General features: G+C 47.5%; 1 protein-coding gene across 1 annotated transcript in view; it reads left to right on the top strand.

The window, feature by feature from the left end:
• Nucleotides 1–431: 431 nt before the first annotated feature.
• The window catches only part of SHB (SH2 domain containing adaptor protein B), a 172926-nt gene continuing 147990 nt past the window's right edge, over nucleotides 432–25367 (top strand). The window contains exon 1 of the mRNA XM_077345522.1: nucleotides 432–1513. Within this exon, the coding sequence (XP_077201637.1) occupies nucleotides 839–1513 (675 nt within the window). The 5' untranslated portion in view covers nucleotides 432–838. The remainder of the gene's footprint in view (nucleotides 1514–25367) is intronic.

The following is a 25367-nucleotide window of genomic DNA, read 5'->3' as shown; positions in this document are numbered from 1 at the left end:
CACGGCTCCAAGACCTCTCCCCCTGGTCAGGCGCCGCCAGTTCGGTGCCCACCACGGTGTCTTCGTCGTCGGGATTTTTGGCCCCGGGGCGCCTTCCTCGGCTCGTGCCCACGTTGCTTGCACTGCCCGCTCGTCCAGATCCCTTCCCCGGCTGGGTCCCTTCCCCGGCGGGAGGCGGAGGAGCCACGGGGTGCCGAAGCGCCTCCCCGCCGGTGCGTGCCGAGCGCAAGGCCGGCTGGCTGCAGCAGGCGTCGCGCGCAAAGAGAGCGAGACCGAGCGCGAGGGAGAGCGCAAGGCTGGCGCAGCAGAACCGGCGGCGGCGCTGGCTACGGACGGCCTGGCCTGGCCTGGCCCGGGCGGGGAGGGGCGGAGCGGAGCGGCCGGGGAAGGGGGAGGGCAGGGCGCCAGGGCGGAGCCACGGCCAGGAGGGGGCGGAGCCTGCGCGGCCCCAGCCTGCGTGCGTCAGGTCCTGCGGGCAACTCGGCAAAGTTCAGGGGAGGCAGGGCAGCGGCGCCTGGGAGGCGAGAGGCGGCAGGCGCGGCGAGAGGCAGGCAGGCAGTCGCGGCGCTCCCGAGGAAAAGTTGGTGGCCGGCCGCGAGCAAGCAAGCAAGCAAGCAAGCAAGCAAGCGCGGCTGGGCAGAGGAGCCTGGCCGGTCCCATGGAGGGACGGCAGCTGAAGCAGCCCGAGCCGGAGACGAGGCAGAGCGCTAAGCAGCAGCAACAGCAGCGGCAGCCCTGAGCGGCGGAGGCGGCGGCGGCACTGTTGGCGGCGGCACCGCGCGGCTCCTGGGCTCTCCATGGGCGCTGCCGGGGCGCCTTAGGCAGGCAGGCTCCCGTCATGGCCAAATGGCTGAATAAGTACTTCAGCCTGGGCAACAACAAGACCAAGAGCCCCCCGCAGCCGCCGCGGCCGGACTACCGGGACAAGCGCAACGGGATGGCGGGCGGCGGCGGCGGAGGGGGTGGCGGCGGTGTCGGCGGGCCCCACAGCCACAACCACAGCCACAGCCACCACCACCACACGTCGCCGTGCTTCCCGCGCCACGACACCAGCGACCTGCTCCGCGCCTACCGCGCGCAGAAGGAGCGCGACTTCGAGGACCCCTACAGCGGGCCCGGCTCCTCGCTGCGCAAGCTGCGGGCGCTCTGCCGCGCCGAGTACTGCGCGCCCGAGGAGCTGCTCGCCGAGCCGGCCGGCCCCAAGCCCTTCTCGTCGGCGTCCTGCTGCGGCGGCAGCGGCGGAGGAGGCGGCGGCGGCGGCGGGGGGAACGGGGCCGCCTCCTCGGCGGCGTCGCCGCAGCTCTTCCGCAGCCACAGCGAGCGGCGAGCCGCCACGCCGCCCGACGCCAACGGCGCTGTCCGCTACATCTCGCCCAAGCACCGGCTCATCAAGATCGAGAGCAACGACGCCGGCGCCCCCATCACCTGGAGCCCGCCCGGCGGCGGCCAGAAGAAGCTCAACAAGTGCGCCGAGCCCGCCGAGGGCACCGGCTCCGGCACCAAGAAGGAGAAAGTAAGCCTCGCCAGAGCTTGGGCGTCGGGGGGCGGCCGTCCGGGGCGGGCCTCGGGTCACACGTGCGCGTGTGGAGCGCAGGAGCGCCCTGCCGTAGCCCGGACGGAAGCCACACGTGCAGGACTTGTGGGCTGGCAGCCCAGAATGTGAGGGGAAGAAGAGTGGGTGGGTGGGTGGGGGTCCAGGCAGTGGGGTCCTTGGGGGGAGCTGTAGCACTGGTTGGCTGGCGCGCAAGGACCAGCCCTGAATCTGTGGCAAACCTGTCATCTGCGGGGGTGTGAAAGGGCCAGTTGTGACAGTCGACCTCTATGGGCAGTCTTCAATGGAGGTTCTTCCTGGGACAGAGGCCTGGGCGGATGTCTGGCTTCCACCGGCACAGTAGGTGCTCCAGGGCAGGAGTAGTCAACCTGTGGTCCTCGAGATGTCCATGGGCTACAATTCCCACGAGCCCCTGCCAGCAAACGCTGGCAGGGGCTCGTGGGAATTGTAGCCCATGGACATCTCGAGGACCACAGGTTGACTACTCCTGCTTTAGGGTATACAGAAGCGAAACGGTCCAAAGGGTGAAGTCTGGGACGAATTGACTTATGGCTGGCTGCTTTAAGAGTCAGGTTGGGGGGCAGTGGGTCATGCGCCGGGGGTCTGATGCAGAGGGGGCTTATTGCGGCATTGTGCAAAGAGCCGGGAGGTGGTGGGGAAACATCAACCCCCGTTAATCGCTCTTGCCAAGATCTGTTCTCTCCTAAACTCTGGGTAGCAAACCTGGGATTATCCTATTTAAATCCTTAGGACAACTCTGACAGGTCTGGTAGGAGGAGCGGAAGTTTCCCCAAGGCCCATCCAGTGAGATTTCATAATTGATCTGAGTCATGGAATCAGCGCTCCAACCCCAGCACCCTGATGGCCTTTCCTTGCTAATCACCCGCGTGAAGATAGATATCACACTTAATTTCTGCACAATTTTCTTCCATTAAGCAGGCTTTTGTTATGGTGCAGGCAGCCTTCAGGGATAAGGATATCTTTTCTTAATGTAGGGGATGAAGTAGCCTGTTTTAACCAAACACCTTCATTGCCCTGGTTAAACAGTAGTCGGTGCCAGAGGGGGGTTATTTGGTGAGTGAGAGGGCGGGTTAATCTCTCCTGCTGACATCTGGTTTAGACTTCAGCATCTGCCTCTTTCTTTGCTGGTTCACATCCGGAGTGGTGTTTTCTTTTTTGTGTATTTATTTCAGAAAAGCAGTGGGGGCGCAGAAATGAAAAGAGCAAAAAAGATAAAATGGGTTAAACAATGTACTTTTGTTAGTCAAAGGCAATCATTTAGTTCATAATGTATAGGATAGAGAATATTTTCCTTTCATCCCCTTCATTATAATGTTAAAAGTGTTATACAATACAATAATTCATATTTCTGTTGGAATACAGTTGTTATTGTAGTCAGACTTCATAACTAATCTGTTTTGACTATAGCATTGGCTTAATCATTACATATTCAACATCACATAGTCATTGGAACCTTATCAAGAAGCTTATCATGGTGTAAAAGAAAATCTATTATTTATCTCATATAGAGAACAACTGTACTGAGTCTATTAGGGAGGGGTGGCTTATACATCTAATTAATAACAACAACAATATTTTGTTGTTGTTGTTGTTATGTGCGAAGTCGTGTCCGACCCATCGCGACCCCATGGACAATGATCCTCCAGGCCTTCCTGTCCTCTACCATTCCCCGGAGTCCATTTAAGTTTGCAAACAACAATATATTCAGGATATTACATTTGGAACAGATTGTAATTCTGCTTCTATTTCATTACAATACATATTATATATTTTATCACTTTAAGTTTCTCTCTTGTTAGCATAATACACACATTTCCCCATAAATTTCATAATAGACCTGTTTCTCAAATAGGTTGCTAATTTTGCCATTGCTGTGTACTCAGCAAGTTTATTTTCCCATTCTTCTAAATGTGGATAGACATCTAGTTTTTGTTTTGTTAATAGTTCTAGCCGCAGTCCCTATGCATTTGAATAGTTCTTCTAAAGCAGTGGTTCTCAACCTGGGGGTTGGGACCCCTTTGGGGGTCGAATGACCCTTTCACAGGGGTTGCGGCAGGGTGAGCAGCTTGGGTGGGGGAGGGTGGGGGTGGGTGCTGCCACTGTTGCTGCCACTGTTGCTGCTCCTCCTGAAGGCACCCGCTAATTTATATACAATTTATAACCAATTTATATACAATCATGAACAATGGATCTTCACACCATTGGTCAGTTTCTGTTTAATTTCTGTGCATAATTTTATGGTTGGGGGGTCACCACAACATGAGGAACTGTATTAAAGGGTTGCAGCATTAGGAAGGTATCTTAAGCTTTTGGTGATTTGATAGGCAGACTACCTCATAGAATGCATTTTTCAGTGTTATTTCTTTCCAATATCTGTTTGCTTTTTTTTTGCACGTCCACCACATATGAAAGAAAGTTCCATCTGTGTTTTGACATTTCCAGCATTTTCCTTTGTAGTTTTATGTGCTTTCCCAATTTCCTTTGAAGATGTATACCTTCTGAACAATATTATGCACTAGCTTTCTCCTAGTGTCTCACAGATTGTAAATCTGATGTCTTTCCCCCCTAGTCTTTCCATTATTGCATGAATATTCGTTATTTAAAGTTTTGCATCCACTTAATCATACATTTTTTCACTTGTTCATCTCCCATTTCTAGCTGGAGTAAAATCTTTTATATCCATTGTAGTAAATGCTCTTTGTTTTATAATCAGCTGTTCAAATTCACTTGTATCTCTTAGAACTCCACCTTCAGTACTTATTTCCTTTAGTTTTGAGGCTAATTGATAAATTATCAGCCATTTTCCCCCAAGTGTTTATCATCAACCTTTTTATTTCTCATATTCCTATCATAATGAGGTTCTATTGAGGACTTAAACAAAGAGTTTGAGAGACTCTTGTATGTAAACTACATTCTCAAAAGTAATTTCTGTCTTGTGTTGTGATCTTCTTAGTCAGTTTCTTAATCCATAAAGAATTATGTCGGTTAGTCCTTTTTCAAGATCTGCTGATTCCAATTTCTTTGTCTTGGGTTTTTTATCCAGTCCACAATCAAGACCAGGCCTGCAGTTTGGTAATATAATTTTATATTTGGGACTGCTAAACCTCCTTTCTTTTTCTCATCTTGTAATATCTTTTCAGCATATATAATTTGGTCTCTTTTCTTTATACCTTTTTTCTATTTTCTTCCTAAAACAATACACCAGATATCTGCCAGGTTTATTCACAAGTTCAATATACCTTTACTTTAGAAATTTAAATTTTTTCTGTACCTCTTCTACTTCTAACATATTCCATTGGTATTTTTATTGTTTAATCTCTGCTAGAGATATTAATGATCATTTTCTGTTCTTTTTCCAATCATTTTTATCTTATTATCTTAATTTTTTCCTAATCTCTCTTGCTTTTTCACAGCAGTGGCTAGTAGAATTCCTATAATAAAAGCTTTACTTGCTTTACAGATTGTACCTGGAGACATTTCTTCTATGTAATTTATTTTTTTAAACTCTTCCAAATCTTTTTACACTTAATGACTACATCTTCTTTTAGTTAAAGACTACTATTTACTCTCCATCTTTTTCTTGATTTTCTGTTCCATTGCAAGACTTCTTATGTGAAATTGTGGCCTGTTAATGTGAACATCTACTATTTCTAAATTGATTGTCAAACTTCTTGATAGCCAACACTGTTCTTGAATGCGTTTAATTGATGTCTGTCTGAAAAGAAGCCTCTATCGTTTGGATATTTGATCCTGCAAAACTCTTCTAATTCTAGCATTACAGTACATTGGAGTCCATTATTAGATAATTTTCTGCCTTTAATAGTCCTCGCTCTGTCTTTTTTGGGTTCTTATATTCTTTTCATATTATCAAGAATCATTATTTCCTCATCTTGGAAATCTAGCTTGAAAAAGAAAATTTAAAAAATGCGACTTTGGACTCACTTGGTACATATCATGTTGCTATCCTGCATATTTTGCCTTCCAGGAATCTTCATTTTTTTAAATTAGGTATCTTCTATATTGAGCCTCTTGTGGCGCAGAGTGGTAAGGCAGCAGACATGCAGTCTGAAGCTCTGCCCATGAGTCTGGGAGTTCAATCCCAGTAGCCAGCTCAAGGTTGACTCAGCCTTCCATCCTTCCGAGGTTGGTAAAATCAGTACCCAGCTTTCTTTCTGGGGGGTAAACGGTACTGACTGGGGAAGACACTGGCAAGGCCACCCTGTATTGAGTCTGCCATGAAAACGCTGGAGGGCGTCACCCCAAGGGTCAGACATGACCCGGTGCTTGCACAGGGGATACCTTTACCTTTTAATCTTCTATATGAAAGAAGTATTATGTAAATAGATACTCCATGTTTTTATTTTGTGCTGAAGCAAGGTAAAGTTTTTAATTTAAAATATATACATATTTCTTCATTATATGTGTTTCTTGTAGGCATGATATATCAGTGTTCTGTTTTTTTCACAAAGATTTTCATGCATTTTGAAGAAGAATTCAGTCCCTTGATATTTATTGATGGCAATTTTTAATTTTTAATTTATCCATTTTGCCTTGATGGTGTTGCCATAGCCAACTTATCCTTTTCTATGCTTGTTTCTTATTTGGAGTTTTTTGTCTGTGAACTTTGCTTTGAGTTACTAGCAGATTGCTTTGAATGTGTTTTCCTTGGGCAGAGACTATATAGCTGAGCATGGGAACTAAACTCAGATATTTCAGGCTTGGCAGGTCTTTTGTTCTCACCTCTGGTTTCAAGATGGCCAAATTACAGGTGTTGCCAGTTTTGGCCTTCACTTCCCAGCGGCTGTGGTTACTTAGTCCCGAATTTGGAACCTTTCAGCCACGCTTGTTAGATGCTGAGTAATGTTCTGGACAGTCACCTTTAGGGATGGAGAGAGAGGGGGAAGGTTGCCAGCCAATCTTTCTCTTTTTTTGCTTTGCCCAGTGACTCAGTGGCTTTATAGCTGCCCAAATGAAAGTATGGCTAATCTGCTGTCATTGTGTCCCGGCTGTGTGACTGCAGGGTGCTTGTCCTTTCAGGTCTGTAAAAGAGAAAAGACCTTTTAATCTTCTCTCAGATAAAACCCTAGGGAAACAGGGGGTTGTTTGTATTGCAGTAAACCTGAGTCACATGCGAAGTACCACTAACTGCTTGAGGGAGTGCTGGGGGAGGGGAGGAGGGTTTAAGGTGCTAGCACTTGGCCATTTGGGTAGGTCTGTTGGCCCATGACTGTTTTGGACCAGCAGTTAGCTGAAAACTTAAGGAACAAAATATATTGTTTTTTTTGTTAAACTAGAAGAAGAGTTGGTTCTTATATGCCGCTTTTCTCTACCAGAATCACCTTCCCTTTCCTCTCCCCACAACAGACACCATGTGAGGGAGGTGAGGCTGAGAGAGCCCTGATATTACTGCTCGGTCAGAACAGCTTCATCAGTGCTGTGGCCAGCCCAAGGTCACCCAGCTGGCTGCATGTGGGGGAGTGGGAATCAAACCCGGCTCGCCAGATTAGAAGTCCACACTCCTAACCACTGCACTAAGTTGGATCTCAACTAGGATCTGGAAATAACAAAGCATAAGGCAGATCTTAGCTCTGGAGATAGGCTCCTCTGAAATCTGTTTTCTTCACAACTAATCGTTGCAGGAAGCTTTGATTTGGATCAGGACTGTGATATGGAAAGGAAGATTATTGCCCCTCCCAGTGTCATTTTCTTGTACTTTGAATGGTCCCCTGAAACTGCCCTCATGGGCGAAACATTCAGTTTGCCTGTTCCTCCCCAGTGGGGAGGTCTCTTGCCTGTTCCTCCCCAGTGTCTATTAAGATCACAGTTCCTGCATACACACCTCTATTGTATCACAGACTCATTTGGAATACCGTGTACAACTCTGGTTGCTGTATTTAGAAAAAAGGATACTGCAGAACGGAGAAAGTACAGGAAGGAGAAGTGATTAAGTGGCTCAAACACCTTTCCTATGAGGAATGGCTGAAGAGTCTGGGATATTTCAGTTGGGGTGGGAGATGAGAAGACTGCTAAGTGTGGGGAAAATGATAAAGGTTTATAACCTTTTACATCAGGCACTCAATGAAGTGAATGGGAAATAAAGTCAGGATGAACAAAAAGCCATATTCTGTCATTCCATGAGTGAATTGAAACCCTGAAATGTGCTGTCAGTAAATATAAAAAGGTAAAGGTATCCCCTGTGCAAGCACCGAGTCATGTCTGACCCTTGGGGTGACGCCCTCTAGCGTTTTCATGGCAGACTCAATACGGGGTGGTTTGCCAGTGCCTTCCCCAGTCATTACCGTTTACCCCCCCCCCCCAGCAAGCTGGGTACTCATTTTACCGACCTCAGAAGGATGGAAGGCTGAGTCAACCTTGAGCCGGCTGCTGGGATTGAACTCCCAGCCTCATGGGCAAAGCTTTCAGACAGCTGCCTTACCACTCTGCGCCACAAGAGGCTCTGTCAGTAAATATAGTGATGGCCAAAAGCATAGATCACTTTAAAAACAGAACTGGGCTGCAAGAGAGGTCCATCAGTGGCTAGTTCCCAGGAGGACTAAAGGGGAGCTCCATGTTCAGAAGCAGTCTACCTCTGATTGCTGGTGCTAGGAGGCAGCATTGCTGGAAGGGGCTTGTCCTCTGCATTCTGTTTGTTGCACCTTCAAGGCATCTGGTTGGGCACTGAAGTAAGGAGATGCTAGACTTAGAGGGACCATTGGTCTGTTCCAGCAGGGCTTTGACCACATCTGAATTGGGGCTTTCCCTGCCAGTATATTTACAAATGAAAAAAAACAGGGGCTGGAAAGGTGACCTCACCTGCTTTGTCACTTAGAAGTATGTACCCAGGAGTGGGAGGTTCATAACCTCGATGGTTCTTCCAGTGAGGACGGTTGTACAGTTGACATAGTTACAATCTGAAGTTATGGAAGTTTTTCGGCAAGAACGGTTTCTTTGCCCTTCTTTCTCACCTTGACCTGCTTTCTCTAAAGCTGCTTAACGCAAGAGCTGGACTCTTTTTCTTTGAAAAACAGACACGCTGTCTCAGTGGCTTTCGGCCTTCCTAATGGCGCGTTTGCAGAGTTGTATCTACTGAAGAACTTAGCATGTTGTGAGATTCTAGGGAGAGTTCCAGAGCCCTTGCTCAATTTGTGTAGGGCCTCTGGGTGTCCAGAAAGGTCTGTTGAGCATTACCTTGAATGCATTGAGACGGTGGTGTCCTGATTCTACTTGGTGCTGCTGTATGACTGCACACTGCAGGAGGAGTTTGGCGGTAGGTATGCAGGCTTCAGCAGAAATGACAGCCGGTTCTGATCAGTATTCCTCTCAAGGAGCACCTGATAGAACTTCCAAGGAATGTTAAGTTTCCCCAGAATAAAGCTAGAAGTTCAACGTGGCTTTCAAAGGGCTGTGGGGAAACACTTGATATTTCTTTATTGGGTTTCCAGTTGCAATGCCCAGAGGTGGCTTTTTTTGTACAAACCCCTTGGTGATCTGAGACAGGAAGCTGCCTTATGCTTTGTGAGACCACTGGCCCACCTTGGTCTCTCTGGCCTGCCTTGATTGTTAGAGGCTCTGCAGGGTCTGCCAAGACTTTCCCCAGCATCATTTTACCTGAGAGCCTTTAATTGTAGACGTAACCTAGGATTTGGTGGTGGTGAAAATGCCATCAAGTCATAACTAGCTTATGGTGACCCCATAGGATTTGCCACTGTTCTCTACCCAAAGTAGTCTCAAAGCGGCTTACATTTGCCTTCCCTTCCTCTCCCCACCACAGATGCCCTGTGAGGGAGGTAGGGCTGAGAGAGCCCTGATATTACTGCTCGGTCAGAACAGATTTATCAGTGCTGCGGCAAGCCCAAGGTCACAGAGCTGGTTGCATGTGGAGGAGCAGGGAATCAAACCCGGCTTGCCAGATTAGAAGTCTGCACTCCTAACCACGACGCCATTAGATGGATAGAGGTGGTTGGCCATTTCCTGCTTCTGTGTATCAACCCTGGGCTTCCTTGGCGGGGTCTCATCAAAATACTAAGAAGGACGGACCTTGTTTAGCTTCCAAGATCTGACAAGATCAGGTTACCCTGGGCTGTCCAGGAAGAACCTACGACTTAGTTCATGCCAAACGCTACGACTCTTCTCTACCATTTCCTATTAATCCAACCCCCCCCCCAAGGTTTGATGGGGAGATAAGAAGAACTGGTTCTTATATGGTCTATGGTTGAGGCTGGGGCTGCTGTGGTACATCGACTGCTCTCCCCCGGGCTTCTTCTTGAACATCGTTGGCCTCCTTCTCCTCCACCCCCCCTTTTTTAGGAAGGGGGGTAGGAAGGGGATCTTATTATTGTGCTGCACCCTGTGAGGTGGGTGAGGCTGAGAGAGCCCTGATATCACTGCTCAGTCAGAACAGTTTTATCAATGCCATGGCAAGCCCAAGGTCACCCAGCTGGTTGCATGTAGGGGAGCGCAGAATCGAACCTAGCATGCCAGATTAGAAGTCCGCACTCCTAACCACTACACCAAACTGGCTCTCTGTGAACTCAGTGCTGTGCACTGTGTTCAAGCTGTGCACTCAGTGTTCAAGTAGGCGTAAGTCTGGTGTAGAGTTGCTTAACCATCTCCAGCAATTGTGGAGGTAAAGACTTGGAATAAGGTATAGAAAAGCAGATGATAGAAGTCATAGAATATACGTAAACAGAAGACCTTCAAATGCAAAGGGTGATGTGGAGATTAATGTTGAAAGAAGTGTTATCAGTTGCAACATATTTATGCATCTCAGCCTTTTCCGCGGAAGATACAATATCAAAGCAACCGAATGCTCAAGGCAAAAGTTGCGAGCATCCGCTGAGTTGAGAAATATTCCTGGAGACTTTATTTACTGAATGTCGCAATGGTTTTCCATCTGTGGAAGATGGTGTCCACTCTGAGGCCCGTAGGGTGATACAGCCTCAGAAGCAAACAGCTAATTTTGCTTCTACTTTGGAGAAATGGAAGAGGCAGGCAATTTTATAATTGGCAAAGTCTGTCTAGTAAAAGAGATACAGCCAAAAGCAGAGAGCATCCTCATATGTTCTCAGATTCCTGTAAAATCCTTCCGTTCCAATCAGAAATTATTTAGTGAGGAAATCACTATTTTATTAATTACTATTACTATAAGAACATGAAAGAGCCTCTTGTGGCGCAGAGTGGTAAGGCAGCAGAAATGTTGTCTGGAAGCTCTGCCCATGTAGCTGGGAGTTCACTCCCAGCAGCCGGCTCAAGGTTGACTCAGCCTTCCATTCTTCCGAGGTCAGTAAAATGAGTACCCAGCTTGCTGGGGGTAAACGGTAATGACTGGGGAAGGGAATGGCAAACCATCCCGTATTGAGTCTGCCATGAAAACGCTAGAGGGCGTCACCCCCAGGTTCAGACATGACCCGGTGCTTGCACAGGGGATACCTTTACCTTTATTAGAACATAAAAGTAACTAGGGGCCAAGCCAGTTGCATTCGGGAATACAACAGGTGCTGGATTGGGGACCTGGCAAAGTTGCAGGCTTGGAGGCCCATGGGGCAGGGAACTCACCAGTAGGCAGGAATCTGCAGCCTCAGATGGAAGTGGAAGGAGAAGGGGGGTGGTCGGGGGAAGGGGAAGGAAAGCGATTGGTTGGCCGCTGGACAGACACCGATTGGAGGAGGTGGCACTCGGGCGGGACAGCTGCCCTGAGTGGGTGTTAAACTCTGAGTGGCACTTAAGCCATGAGATACACTCCTCCTCCAAGGCCTTACCAGAAATATTAATTGGAACAGATTACTAACACTATTAGCAATTTTTCCAGGTATATATCCCATCGCTGCGGAGATGTGAGAAACATACCTTTTGCTTTGGTGGCTTTTCTGGCCCATAGTATCACACTTCCTTGGGAAGGGACATGCTCATGTTCCATCACATATATGTTGATTAAATATTACTGGGGAGACACGGGGAAGATATAGGTTGGCAAAAGCAATGTGTTCATCATGGTAATGCAATTTGGCCCAAAGTATGTGAGACCTGATGGACAATAGCAGGGAGGGCAGAAAAGATGGTAAGGCATATTTTAAAGAGTATCTTCACAAAATTGATGGGTTTTTCTTAGTGGACAAGGATTACTAGTTAGGGGTCCAGTCTGCTTATCCCTCCTGCCATTTGAGATGCTGCTAGGCATCTCTCACTCGTATAGGCGGGACTTCCCCATGGATTGCACCTGCGGTAAATTATGTGAACCCATGCGTGTCAAGGTGTATGTATCCAAGGAAAGGGATGATGATGTACATTTCCAAGACAGACTGCAATTGATAAATTATATCCTGTCCACATGTTAGCTTCAGGTAAATCTTCATGCCGGGATAAATTAAGATTAAATATCTGATAAAATATTTGGTGCTCTGTCAGTCGTGCACATTTGAGTCACCGGCTGGAAACAGGCAATTATTTCAAGGAAGTGAATGATTAACTTGGAAATATTTATTTGTGTTGCAGGTGTGTACACAGTCCAGGCTGCATAGATTTCATTTTTGTTTTCATCTGCTGTCCTACAGGCTGGTTTGGGCAACTTCCAACTAACAATGGAAGTTAACCGAGTTTCAAAAAAGTTTTGATCCACAATCTTACTTCTGTTGCAGGCCTGTGATTTATAATGGTTTCAGTTTTCTCATCAGGGTTAACTGTGCTGCAGGTCCATTCTTATCCTCCCCTTTCTCATATGAATTAGCTCTTCTTTTCCATAGTTTGTTTTAACCATAGTGTAACAGCTTGGCAACAGTAACCCTGGTAAATGCTAGCCAGAAGTTTCTTTGTAACCAGGGTTATAAAATGCATTCTGATTACAAGGAAATCGAATTAATACGAGCCGTGGGAATGCAGATATAGATCTATGTTGCTACGTGTGTATTTATTTATTTATTTCATTTATAGCCCGCCATTTCCACGCAGTGGCTCGTGGCGGGTAACAATCCAGAATAAATGCCCACAATAAAATCCCCTTACAATTCCTTAAAATAACCAAATTCAGTCACCCATGGTGGCGACTGTAACCCTCCCCCTGCTCTACAGGCTTTGGGCTGGCGTTTCAGGGCATACGGGGAGCCTGATGACCTGGCTTCACGGAGGGACCCAGATCTAACTTACCCTGGCCTTAACCAAGGACCTGGCAGAAGACCCTGCAGAAATGTGAAAGCTCCAACAGGGCCCTCATCTCTCTCGGAATCTCATTCCACCAGGTCGGGGCCAGGACTGAAAAGGCCCTGGCCCTAGTTGAGGCCAGGTGAATCTCCCTCAGGCCAGGGACCTCCAAAGATCAGCACCCACAGAGCAAAGTGCCCTTTGGTTGCCATAAGGAGATTGGCGGTCCCACAGATATGTGGGGCCCAGACCACAGCTGGCCTTAAAGTCAATACCAAAACCTTGAACCTGATAGTTGAAGGAAACCTTGGAAGAAGAGGGTAAAATCCACACAGGACAAGGAAATAATGAGGGGAATGTGTGAGCCTTTAACTCAGCCCTGGTTTCCTAACCATGGTTACAGGTATTTGAAGTGTTGTCTGCTTTGGGCTTTGGTTGGTGCTGAAAAGTGCTGTCAAGTCGCAGGTGGCTCATGGTAACCCCACAGGGTTTTCAAGGTCAAGGACGTGGTTTGTCACCGCCTGCATCTACCCTGGATTTCCTTTGGTGGTCTCCTAGCCAAGTAGTAACTAGGGCTGACCCTACTAGCTTCCAAGATCCAATGAGATCAGGCTAGCCTGGACCATCCAGGTCAGGAATGTGGACTTCACGAGCAGTGATTAAAAAAAAAAAACCCTCTGCAAGGACTATCCTTGTGCAGTGCATGTCTGCTGTTTGCTAAAGTGGATCCACCCCAAAGCTGACTTAAATTCTTTGTCAGAGTCCAGTGGCATCTTTAAGACCAACAAAGATGTATTCAAGGCGTGAGCCAGGGGTAGTCAAACTGCGGCCCTCCAGGTGTCCGTGGACTACAATTCCCATGAGACCCTGCTAGCATTTGCTGGCAGGGGGCTCATGGGAATTGTAGTCCATGGACATCTGGAGGGCCGCAGTTCGACTACCCCTGACGTGAGCTTTCGAGTGCAAGCACTCTTCCTCAGACTTTCTTTGTGCAATTGTAATACAAATGAATCCTGGAAAATAGATGGGGAAGAAATGGAGGTAGTGACAGATTTTACTATCCTCGGCTCCAAGATCACTGCAGATGGGGACTGCAGCAAAGAAATTAAAAGACGCTTGCTCCTGGGGAGGAAAGCTATGGCAAATCTAGACAGCATCCTAAAAAGCAGAGACATCAACCTGCCGACAAAAGTGCGTCTAGTCAAGGCTATGGTCTTCCCAGTTGCAATGTATGGCTGGACCATAAAGGAAGGCCGAGCATCAAAGAATTGAGGCTTTTGAACTCTGGTGCTGGAGAAGACTCTTGCCGAGTCCCTTGGACTGCAAGGCGAACAAACCGGTCAGTCCTAGAGGAGATCAGCCCTGACTGCTCCTTAGAAGGCCAGATCCTGAAGATGAAACTCAAATACTTTGGCCACCTCATAAGAAGGAAGGACTCCCTGGAGAAGAGCCTAATGCTGGAAGCGATTGAGGGCAAAAGAAGAAGGGGACGACAGAGAATGAGGTGGCTGGATGGAGTCACTGAAGCAGTCCGTGCAAGCTTAAATGGACTCTGGGGAATGGTAGAGGACAGGAAGGTCTGGAGGATCATTGTCCATGGGGTCGCGATGGGTCGGACACGACTTCGCACCTAACAACAACACTAACAACAACAACAAATACAAATGAAAAGTTGGACTTTAAAAGTGCTCATATAGCAGTTGGGCGATCCATTCACGTAGGCATATCCAATAGCATTTACCTTCTTATCAAGCATTGGGAACGGGGTGGTAGTCAGACGAATGCATGAGCAGACCCTCCTAGAAGAAAGCGTTGCATCCCAGGCAATTGGAAAAAGTTCTGGCTGTTGTTTCTGATGGGTGGAGCCTCCTTCATACATTCATTTACAATCGCTTGTACCTCTATCACTGACTGATTGCAAAAATCAATCGCCTTCTGCTTTGTAGGCGTGTCCCATCGCAGGCATAATGGCCTGGGTGGGGCTTCATATTCCCTTGCATCATTTCAAATGCACTGCAGTTGAATGGAATTGGCTGCCAGTCGGCAAGTGCAAGGAAAGCAAGATATGCCCAAGCAGGCCTTGACATCCCGCCCTGTGATGTCAGAACTGGCTTCACTGAAAGATAGTTGTTCAATAACCTTGTCGGCGTCCTTGCCTCCAGCTTCTTGCCTGGTGACTTGATTGGATCCAGAACCCTTATTATTTCCTAATAAGTGCTGTTTTGGAGAAGGCCTTTATCTTTGCTGTCGTTCGCAGCCAGCTGCTTTGCTGGTGATAAAGTTGCTCGAAGGCTGTCCTTTATGGGCTCTCTTTCATGTGTATGCCACGTAAAACAATGAGGTTAGGAATGACAGTCACGTTAGGAAAAATTGAAGGCCACAGGAAAAGAAGATCCAGCATAAGGGTGATTGGCTCACTAGGAAACTACGGCCTTCAGCTTGCAAAACCTGAGCAGTGCTGTTAATGACAGGGTGTTTTGGAGGCCATTTAACTCATGGGGTCACCAGGAGTCAGAAAACGATTTGGCAACACCTGATCCAGACACACAGTTCAAGAGAAAATCTCGAGACAGAAAGGAGCTATCTCGGGAGAAAAATTCGAGACAAAAGAAGAAGAGGCCAGCATGCACATGAGAGTTTATTTCTTCAACTAGTGGCCAAGCCCGTTGCATTCAGGAATACAGTGGGCACTAGATTTGGGTGTGTGGGTGGAAGAACTGTGTGGATGCCCCCTCCCTCCACCCAGGACCTAGAAAGGCTGCAGGCAGCTGTTAGGGAAGTCATTGCCAGGGGCAGCTCTCAGGCAGCAGGGATCTGCAGCCTCAAAGCCTCAGAGGGAAGTGGAAGGAGAAGGGGGCCATAAGGGGTTGGGGACAGAAGGCGATTGGCTGGCCACTGGACAGACAGGCAAGCCGATTGGAGGAGGAGCCACTCAGGGGCGGGACAGCCCCCCTGAGTGGGTGTTAAGCGCTGAGTGGCACTTCAGCCCTGAGACACGCTCCTCCCCCAAGGCCTTACCAGAAATATATTATGTGGAATAGAAGATAAGAGTTTGTTGATCTTAAAGGTTCCACAGGACTCAAACTTTGTTTTGCTGCTTCAGACCAACACAGTTACTCACCTGAATCATACTGCACTGTCTTCATGTTGTTATATAGTTGTATGTGGATGTTTTTTTGTCTAGGAAGGGTCTGCGTTTGTTGATATGCCGTACTTCCCTATTTGTTTTCCTGCGTGAAAGAAAAAGAGAAGAGAGAACACTGTTTTTTGTACCCTGCTTTTTACTATCTGAAGGAGCCTCAAAGTGGCTTACAATGGTCTTCCCTTCCTTTCCCCACAGCAGACAACCTGTGAGGCTGAGAGAGGTCTGAGAACTCTGACTGGCCCCAAGATCACCCAGCTGGCTGCAGGGGGAGAAGGAGTGGAGAATCAGACCCAGATTACAGGCCGCTATTCTTTAACCGCTATACCAAGCTGACTCTTGGGGTGGGGTGGATATTCTGTCTCTCCTTGTCTGGACATCAGGGGGAAGCTCATAGCATTTTCTGTTGTTTGTACAGTATTCAGAAATTTGAATGGCATGCAGGTTACTGTATGTAATCTGCAATAGCAGTAAAGATTTATCTAGTTTTACTGCTTAATTTTTGCTTCTCTTTGGTCATGGGAAAATATCTTAATATAAAGTAAAATTCTTTCTCTGTTTAAAGCACGTGGCGGAATTTCTCTGAGTAGTGAATTCAGGTGGGTCGCTGTGTTGGTCTGAAGCAGCAGAACAAAATTTGAGTCCGATGGCACCTTTAAGACCCTCAGCGTTTTATTCAAGGTATAAACTTTTGTTTGCAAGCATGCATACCCAAACTTATACCTTGAATAAAACTTTGTTGTTCTTAAAGGTGCCACCGGACTCAAATTTTGTTCTGAGTGCGGAAGACACAGCTCCCAACAATGGGACTTTCCTTATTTTCCTGTTCCGCTGCCTCTGATGATATTTCTGCTAACTTACATAGGAGTTAACTTCCTGAGCTTAGCAGTCTCAGTAGGAGAACAAAGGAGACCCAAGAAGCATTTATCTGTTTCCTCCCCTGTTAGAGAGAGCTGCTCTAGTTTCCCAGAGACCAGAATAATGCAGGGAGGTTCTTGGAGACGAAACCAGAAAGCAGGTGATATCCAGATACTTTCTAAGAAATGCCTCCACTGAGGGTTGGTGCAAACTTCACCATTCCCAGCCAATGAGAGTGGTTGTGGTCACTGCATCCCAGCCAGAAAGAGAACAAGATATACAGCATAATGATTTTGTGCAATGCTGGACAAATTGTTCATTACTATAAATCTAGGAAGCATCTCAAATATGTACTTAGATTTTGCCTGATTGTGTCATGGATGAGATTTAAAACAGGGAGGAAGTCATTCATTAATTTCCAAGCAAGTTTCTATTATTTATCATATTTTAAAGCCTACCTTTTCCCTGCAGAGTCCAGGGTGGCATAAATGGTCTTTCCCTGAGTCCAGTACACCATATTTTTTGTATGAAGAAGAAGAAGAAGAAGAATTGGTTCTTATATGCCGCTTTTCTCTACCCAAAGGGGTCTCAAAGAGGCTTACATTCATCTTCCCTTTCCTCTCCCCACAACAGACACCCTGTGAGGTAGGTGAGGCTGAGAGAATCCTGATATCACTGCTCGATCAGAGCAGTTTTATCAGTGCCTTGGCAAGCCCAAGACCACTCAGCTTGGCTGCATGTGGGGGAGTGCAGAATCGAACCCGGCTTGCCAGATTAGAAGTCCGTACTCCTAACCACTACACCAAACTGGCTCTGGGATCTGAGAGGACTGAACAGTGTCACAGCTAGGATTGCCAACCTCCAGTCAGGGACTGGAGATCTTCCAGAATTATGGTGGGTCTCCATACAATAGAGATTAGTTCCCCTGGGGAAAATGGCTACTTTAGAAGGGGTGCTGTATGGGATTATACCCTGCTAAGGTTCTTTCCCAGGATGCCCTCCCAAATTTCCAGGTGTTTCCCATCCTAGACCTGCAACACTATCCAAACACTATGATTGTGCTGTACCTAAGGTTTGAAAGTTTCTTGTTCAAGGTGCTGATTTCCACTCCAGGGCTCCTTCAGATGCTAATCCAGGCAAACGATCCTTCCTTTAGGAATACCTGACTTAATTTAGCGAGGCGGAAAAATTCATGCTGATCCTTCACTGTTGAGCAGATGCTGCTTGTGCAGGCTTCTGCAGTGGCCTTGAATAACCTGCCCCTTTTTAAACTGCTGAAGAATAACGAACTAGTCGGGAGACAGAAGCCGTACAAGAAAAGCAGGTACTGCGAACAACTAGGCCAAGACGTTTGTGCCATCTGTACACATGCAAATAATCCAGAGGCATGATACTTGGATGATCTCTGCTGAACTCTCACCCAGTGAAATTTAATATATGAAAGTCGCAGACAAAATCAAATGAACTGTTTTTTTTTCCTTAGAGACTCCTCCCCTCCCTCCTTTTAATCAATGTTGAGAATGCATTGCGACCGATTTGGTATAGTACAGCACGTTACAAAGACATGCTGTAGAAGTAGATCTTCCAGAAAGTTCCATTCTCTGTATCCAGGGGTAGTCAAACTGCGGCCCTTCAGATGTCCAATGCTGGCAGGGGCTCATGGGAATTGTAGTCCATGGACATCTGGAGGGTCGCAGTTTGACTACCCCTGAACCATGGAAACCCTTTGTGCTCCTTAGGGGTTGCACATGCTTGGATTACATATCCTAAATAAACTGTCCACAAAGCATTGAGCAGTATGTGGATGACATCTAATTAATCCAGCCGTCTCGAGAAAACAGCTTTGATGCTTTAGGAGCCAAACTTTGGCTGGGCTCCAATTAGCTCATTCCCAACAACCAGGACCATAGCTTAAACGTGCATGTCTCAGAGAGCCTCTCCTGCTAGTGTAAGCAACTGGGGGTCTTTCAGAATCCAGCTGTGACACTGTGCTGTTCAAGGGCCAAGGTTTTCCCAAAACTCTGCCTGAGCTCTTGGACAGACTTAAAATACCTCCTCAGAACTTGACTGCAATGATGGCTTTGAAAGTCTGGGCTATGGATTCAATTCTCATTGAAGTTTCTGGAGCCCCCCATGTTCAGAGGCGGCTGTTTCCTGTGTTGGGGTGAAGGCAAAACCCAAGGTGGCTTTGCCCTGCCTTTAGCCCACCTGGGAGCCCACCATATGTATGTTTTGATTGATTGATTGATTTACTGTATGTCTACCCTTCCTTTTCCTCAGTGGGGATCCAAAGTGGCTTGCCTCATTTCTCTCTCTTACGGTTTACCCTCACAACAACCCTGTGAGGTAGGTTAGGCTGAGAGCCTCTGACAGGCCCAGCGAGCTTTCATGGCACAAGTAGGGCTTCCAACCTGGATTTCCCACATCCTAGTCTGACCCTTAAATCAGGGGTAGTCAACCTGTGGTCCTCCAGATGTTCATGGACTACAATTCCCATGAGCCCCTGCCAGCAAATGCTGGCAGGGGCTCCTGGGTATTGTAGTCCATGAACATCTGGAGGACCACAGGCTGACTACCTTTGCCTTAAATCACTGCATCATATTGTTTGGTCACTGTGCACTGTGGGATGCTGGACCAACTGGACCATGGATTTAATGCAGCCGTGCTGCCCTCATTTTCAAGGCGTGTTGGATTTCGTTATGTGCAAAAGAGGCAAAGAGAATTGAAAGCCTTTGACTGAAACATGTTTAATGATAAACCCTCTGGAAAGCGCTCTCTCTCTCTCTCTCTCCCTCCCTCCCTCTCTCCCTCTCCATGACCCCCCCCCCACCCGTGGGCTGATTAGTTATTTCCTCCACCCACCACTGTCATTCTGTCCGAAGTCAGTGGGCAAATTTCTTTTTAGTGAGTGGGAGTTAAATAGAGAAGATCTCCAAGGCCTCTTTTCCTGTCTCTCCCTGTGATATTAGCTAGATGTGAAATGCAGCGGACAGGAGGGGAGTGCCTTCCAGGCGAAGCAATCCCACTTATGCGCCTGGGCACAGCAAGGGCTGTGGAAGATGCTCTCAAAAGTGTACCCAGCAGCTGTCGCTTGACAGCATTCTCTGCATTCGGCGGCAGCGGCTTGACTAATGTAGTGTTTTTCCCCCCCAGTCATCTTCACCCTGCCCTTTAAGGTTTGTGGCCTGTGCATATTTTCCTTGATCTGCTCTGCACTTGGGCTCCGCCTTGTCATCGGCCGGCCTGATTTAGTGCGGTCTCCGCTAGTCCCTTCTGAAAAGGAAGTGGTAATTTGGGATTGATGTCCAGCCCTACGGGGATGGGCATTTGCTCCTTGGATGGTTGCAATTGCTGGGTTTACTGCCTGTGTGTTTAAGTGATCCTACTTAAATAAATCTGAAAGGGGCCCGCTGCTGGTAAGACCGATGTCTTAAATTATTTCAGAACAGCAATGAACGGCACAGATGCTTGCCTTCTTCAGCTTGCGCCTCAAATGCCTCTCGGCTCAGTGTGGGCTGCTGCTTCTCCCTAATGTTGTAGGATATTAAATGTGTGTTGAAAACATGCACTGTGACATCCTTAGTTCTGTTTGATTTCACTTACACCTGCATGTGGCATAGTGGAAAAAGCAGGCTTTTTCAACATTTTGACCTTGGAGGAGCCCCTGAAATATTGTTCAGGATTCAAGGAACTCGGGATCCTTCTCCTCCACTTCCACCCCTTCCTCTTGGCCTTGTGTGCTGCCATAGCCTCCTTCCCCTCTTCTGCCAGCTGGTTGAGAAAGGCAGCTGCAAGCTGGAGGATGCTTATACAATGATGGATGGAGGATGCTTATACAATGATTGGCACCTGCACATTGGAGAACAGAAATGCAGGAACGATGGCCAAAGACAAGTGAGCGATCAAGTGATGGCCGACCCTTTAGGGCAGGGGTAGTCAAACTGCGGCCCTCCAGATGTCGGTGGACTAGAATTCCCAGGAGCCCCTGCCAGCGAATGCTGGCAGGGGCTCCTGGGAATTGTAGTCCATGGACATCTGGAGGGTCGTAGTTTGACTACCCCTGCTTTAGCGCCTGGTGCTCCAGTGATGTCAGGGTTCTGCAGTTCCCCTGTTGGGAATCCCTGGGTTAGATTAGAATCATAGAATCATAGAGTTGGAAGGGGCCATACAGGCCATCTAGTCCAACCCCCTGCTCTACGCAGGATCAGCCCTAAGCATCCTAAAGCAATTGTCAGGCTAGGATCTGGGAGGACCTGTGTTTGAGTCTCTGCTCTGCTGTGAAACTCTGGGTGATTTGGGGCCAATCTCATGTTTTCACTCTAACCTTCCTCACAAGGTCATCCTGAGGTTAACGTAGAAGAGAATGAATGACGTAAGCTGCTTAAACGTACTTTTATGAGGAGCCTAGCATAGGCTTGCAAACAGAGAGCTTGTGTGGTACAGTAGGTGGGTTTTTTTAGTAGGATCTGGGAAGTTCTGAGTTCAAGTCACCTCATTGCCATGAAACGTCATTGGATGGTCATGCTCAGTCAGCTTAGCTACTTTGCAGTTATTGTGAGAGTGAATTGGGGGTGGGTGGGAAAACCACAAGCAGCTCTGAGTTGAATGGGGGGGGAGGTTGAACCACATAAGCAGCGCTGAGGCGGATGTCCATTAGGTAGAGTTGCCACACTCCCAGGTTCTCAGCTTCTCTGTTTCATACATCAAGCCTGATGATACCACATTGACAAAATAAAAATGTGTTCCCTGGGTAGAAATAGGTTCTGGGTGATCTCTCATTCACCCTTCAGGGATGGTTTCCCGATCACAGTACTGTGGTACTGTACAGTACTGTGCAGACCCCTCAATGGTACCACAGCATGGAGAGTTTCAAAATTGCAGCTGGGGAGAGCTTTCCCACATGTGCCTGCCATTCCTGGCTCCAAGAAAAGAGGGAAGAAAAAGGGTTTTAGATTCTTTAAACATTTCTACCCTTATTTGAGTAGGTTAACCCACCCCCTCCCAAAGTGGCCAATGATGGGCCTGGAGGAGGTGGGAAGGGGAGGGACTCCATCCATTTAAGCCAGGGGTAGTCAAACTGCGGCCCTCCAGATGTCCATGGACCACAATTCCCAGAAGCCCCTGCCAGCGAATGCTGGCAGGGGCTTCTGGGAATTGTGGTCCATGGACATCTGGAGGGCCGCAGTTTGACTACCCCTGATTTAAGCCTTCACCAGCTGAGGCTCCTCTCAGTTCTGGCGGCGTGGCAGGGAGGTGTGGACAGCTGGCATCACTTCCTGCTACCTTGAATCCTGAAAAATATATTGGCGGTACCTCCATGGTTAAAAGGTTGAAAAACGCTAACCAGCTATTGTGTTGGACGACCAGTTTTATGAGGGAAATAGTGCAAAGAGGAAGCTTGCAGGTATGAATGGATCTTGGAGCCTTTCCTCCCTGCTCTCTAATACTCTGCCTTTCATGAACTGCAAGATGTGTCTAAAACTCATGTCTTTAGTGGCTGAATCTCTTAAAGGTATGTGTGCCTCAGGATATTGAATTCTTCCTCTGAGGAACAATAACCGTCCACTGCTTCTTTTACCACCGGAATGACTGTGAAGCCACTTCCTGAAGAAATAAAAATGGAAGCTGAAAGCTTGTTTCACACTGGTAGTATCTGACTACATTGCATGGGTGTTGTGATTTATTTCCTTCTCTCCCTCTCCCTCTCCCTCTCCTGCAGTGAGGGGAAGAGTGCAATCCTGGTGATAAAGATGCCATTTTATTAGTGGTTTTGTCTGAAAGTCTGCACAGTAGCCTAATCCCAGTGTGCCAGGACGAAAGCACATGTTTACGAGATTGACTTCTATTTTAAATCCTAGCTTAGGGAATACTCTGAAATAAAAACAAGTTCTGTGTTACGGATGCCACCACAGGTATTAGTAGAATCTAGTTTTTCAAGTACTTAACTTTGGAACACTATCATGTGATCCGTTTATATTCCCAAGAATGAGCTGTTTTAAAAACAATGAATGGCACCCAGCCCCAATCACCAGAATCATTGTGCTTGGCCTCAGAAAGAGTCGAAGTTCAATAAATCCATGTTTGTCGGCCGCTCACATGCTGTGCTTTAGAGTAGATAATCTAATTTAGTAATATATTGCTGCTCTCATGGGCGAGGGTGTGTGTGTGGATGGACAGAAAAGCCAGTAGGACTAAAGATCAGCAGTCTGTATTAATAATGCATTTAAAGTATTCGGAGGATTGCATGTATATTGCCATAGTAATCTTGGGGGCAGCCCTGCAAGTTGAATGGTGCTGTTTTCTGAAACCATGTGACAAATGGGTAGTGATGTCGTATTGGCTTGTCTGGGGCACCCAACGAGTTCATGGCTGGAATGGTGCTTGGAGCAAGGACTTCTCAGTTTGCATTCTTAACCAGTTCCCGCCTTTCCGAAGGTTCAGACCCCAGCTTGCCCTCAGAAGGCAAGGGATCAGGGGCTGTAGCCCCGTTAGCAGTTGTGCTTTGTCACTTTGATCAGATGCTTTTTTTTGTTGAGGAGAGTGTAGAAGGAAGAAGGTGAGATTGTTGCTAAGTAAACATGGAAATTATTTTGGAGTGGAAATGACCAACTCCTGGCTCACCCGAGGAAGTGAACTCTCAGTTGCAAAGTTTATGCTAGAATAGGTTTTGCTCGCCTTGAAGCTGCAAGGCACTTGTTTTTATTCTACTGCTGTGTACTAGCCTAGCTGCCCATCTGGAACGGCCGTTTTAGCTTTTGCGTTGGGTTCCTGGCAGGTTGAGCTTTGACCTATAAAATACAGAAGGCTTATGAGCTTGGGCAAAGTTCTTCGGCTGTCTCCCAACCTTGGTTTAAACATTCATTCCACGACCTGCAGGACACGACCTGTGACTGCTTGGGGTTTTGACGGTGTGTTTGTGTGGCTTCTGTGTTGGGGTCATTTGGTAGGATAACAGAGCCTTGTCTCCAAGCTATCCAGGAGAAGAAATAACCACTTTGCAAAGGAACCTGTTGTCCTTTGCTGTGTCAGTGACCACAAAAAGATCTGACACAGGAGCAAATGATGAACTGCTTGTTTCCAAAGGGATGATGAATTGGGGGGGGGGGGGGCAGGGCTGCTGTGTGTGTGAATGCACTGATTTATTTTTCTTCCCTGAGAAAAATAAAGAGAGGAGAGCTGTTTTTTTTTATACCCCACTTTTCATAACCCAAGGGAGTCCCAACGCAGCTTACAAATACTTTTCCCTTGAAAGAGCTCTAAGAGAAATGCTCTGCAAGAACAGCTCTAAGAGAACTGTGACCAGCCTAATGTTACCCAGTTGGCTGCGTGTGGAGGAGTGGGGAATCAAACCCGGTTCTCCAGATCAGGGGTAGTCAACCTGTGGTCCTCCAGATGTTCATGGACTACAATTCCCATGACCCCCTGCCAGCGTTTGCTGGCAGGGGTTCGTGGGAATTGTAGTCCATGAACATCTGGAGGACCACAGGTTGACTACCCCTGTTCCAGATTACAGGCTGCCACTCTTTAGCCACTACTCCACCTGCAAGGTGCTGGTCAACAGGTCTTCCTCTTTACTCAGGATTCTAAAAGTCCCACGACGGATGTCCATTAGGTAGAGTTGCCACATTCCCAGGTTCTCAACCTCTCTGGTTCATACATCAAGCCTGATGATACCACATTGAATATCAGGACTGTTCTCACAGAGCTCTCTCAGCCCCACCAACCTCACAGGTAGTGGGGAGAGGAGTATGTAAGCTGCTTTGGTAGTGAAATGCAGTGTATAAAAAAACAGCTCTTCTCTTTTTAATGTGCAGGACAAACACTCGTGTTGAAAAAGACCATCAGGGGGTCAGGCTAGCCTCCCCACACTACAATTTTCATTTGCCATTCAGAGAGTGAGCCCCTTAGGCATGAGACTTGGGGGTCAAAGTGTATTGTTAACACAGTAGGAGGAATGTGTGGCTCAGGACTCTGTTACCTTGGCTCATGGGAAACAAAATGAGTCATGTTGTGACTGAAGGACAGCACGTTTGTTGGCTGTGCTGATGAGCGATGTCTATCTTATCAAGGCCCTAAGTTTTAACTCAACAACAAAGCTGAGCCAAGCTTATCTCCCACCATGTTACGGCTCTCGCTGATCATTGTGATCCTTATCACTTGCTCCGAATGGGCAAATTCGTCCTACATTGCAGTGATGAGTCACAAGAGGCATTTAGCATCAAATAAAATTTCCCTCATTGGCTTCTCTATCTTATCAGAGGCGCTAATTAACACGTTAACTCAGAAGCTTTGGGAAGGGGGTGGGGGGGACCTGAATCAAAGGGAACATTGAGCCAAGGTTTGTTTGCCCTGGGTGAGTCTTTCCCCAGGTTTAGCCTTCCCACTGGGTATTGTGGCCTGGGAACTCATGCTTTGGGAAGCAGCAAGATCTTAGAGTGGACAAGGAAAAGGACAGACTACCAGAAAGAGCTAACGATAGCTGAGTAGTTTCTCTCAATGGCAAGCAGAAGTTTCAAGGGTTTTATTTGATTTTGGAGCTTTCTGCCAGGCAGAGGCATGGGATTGGCTCTCTAGGGTCACCTGGTTCTTGAGATTAGGAGGATACTAGCCTGTGGTGTTTGTATCCTAGTTTGGGCCTTCTGGAAGTTCAACGTATTCAGT

This window comes from Paroedura picta, chromosome 7 (genome assembly GCF_049243985.1).
Source record: "Paroedura picta isolate Pp20150507F chromosome 7, Ppicta_v3.0, whole genome shotgun sequence".
NCBI classification, from domain to species: domain Eukaryota; kingdom Metazoa; phylum Chordata; class Lepidosauria; order Squamata; family Gekkonidae; genus Paroedura; species Paroedura picta.
Note: the sequence above shows the minus strand (reverse complement) of the source record. Positions and strands in the feature narration are given on the sequence as shown.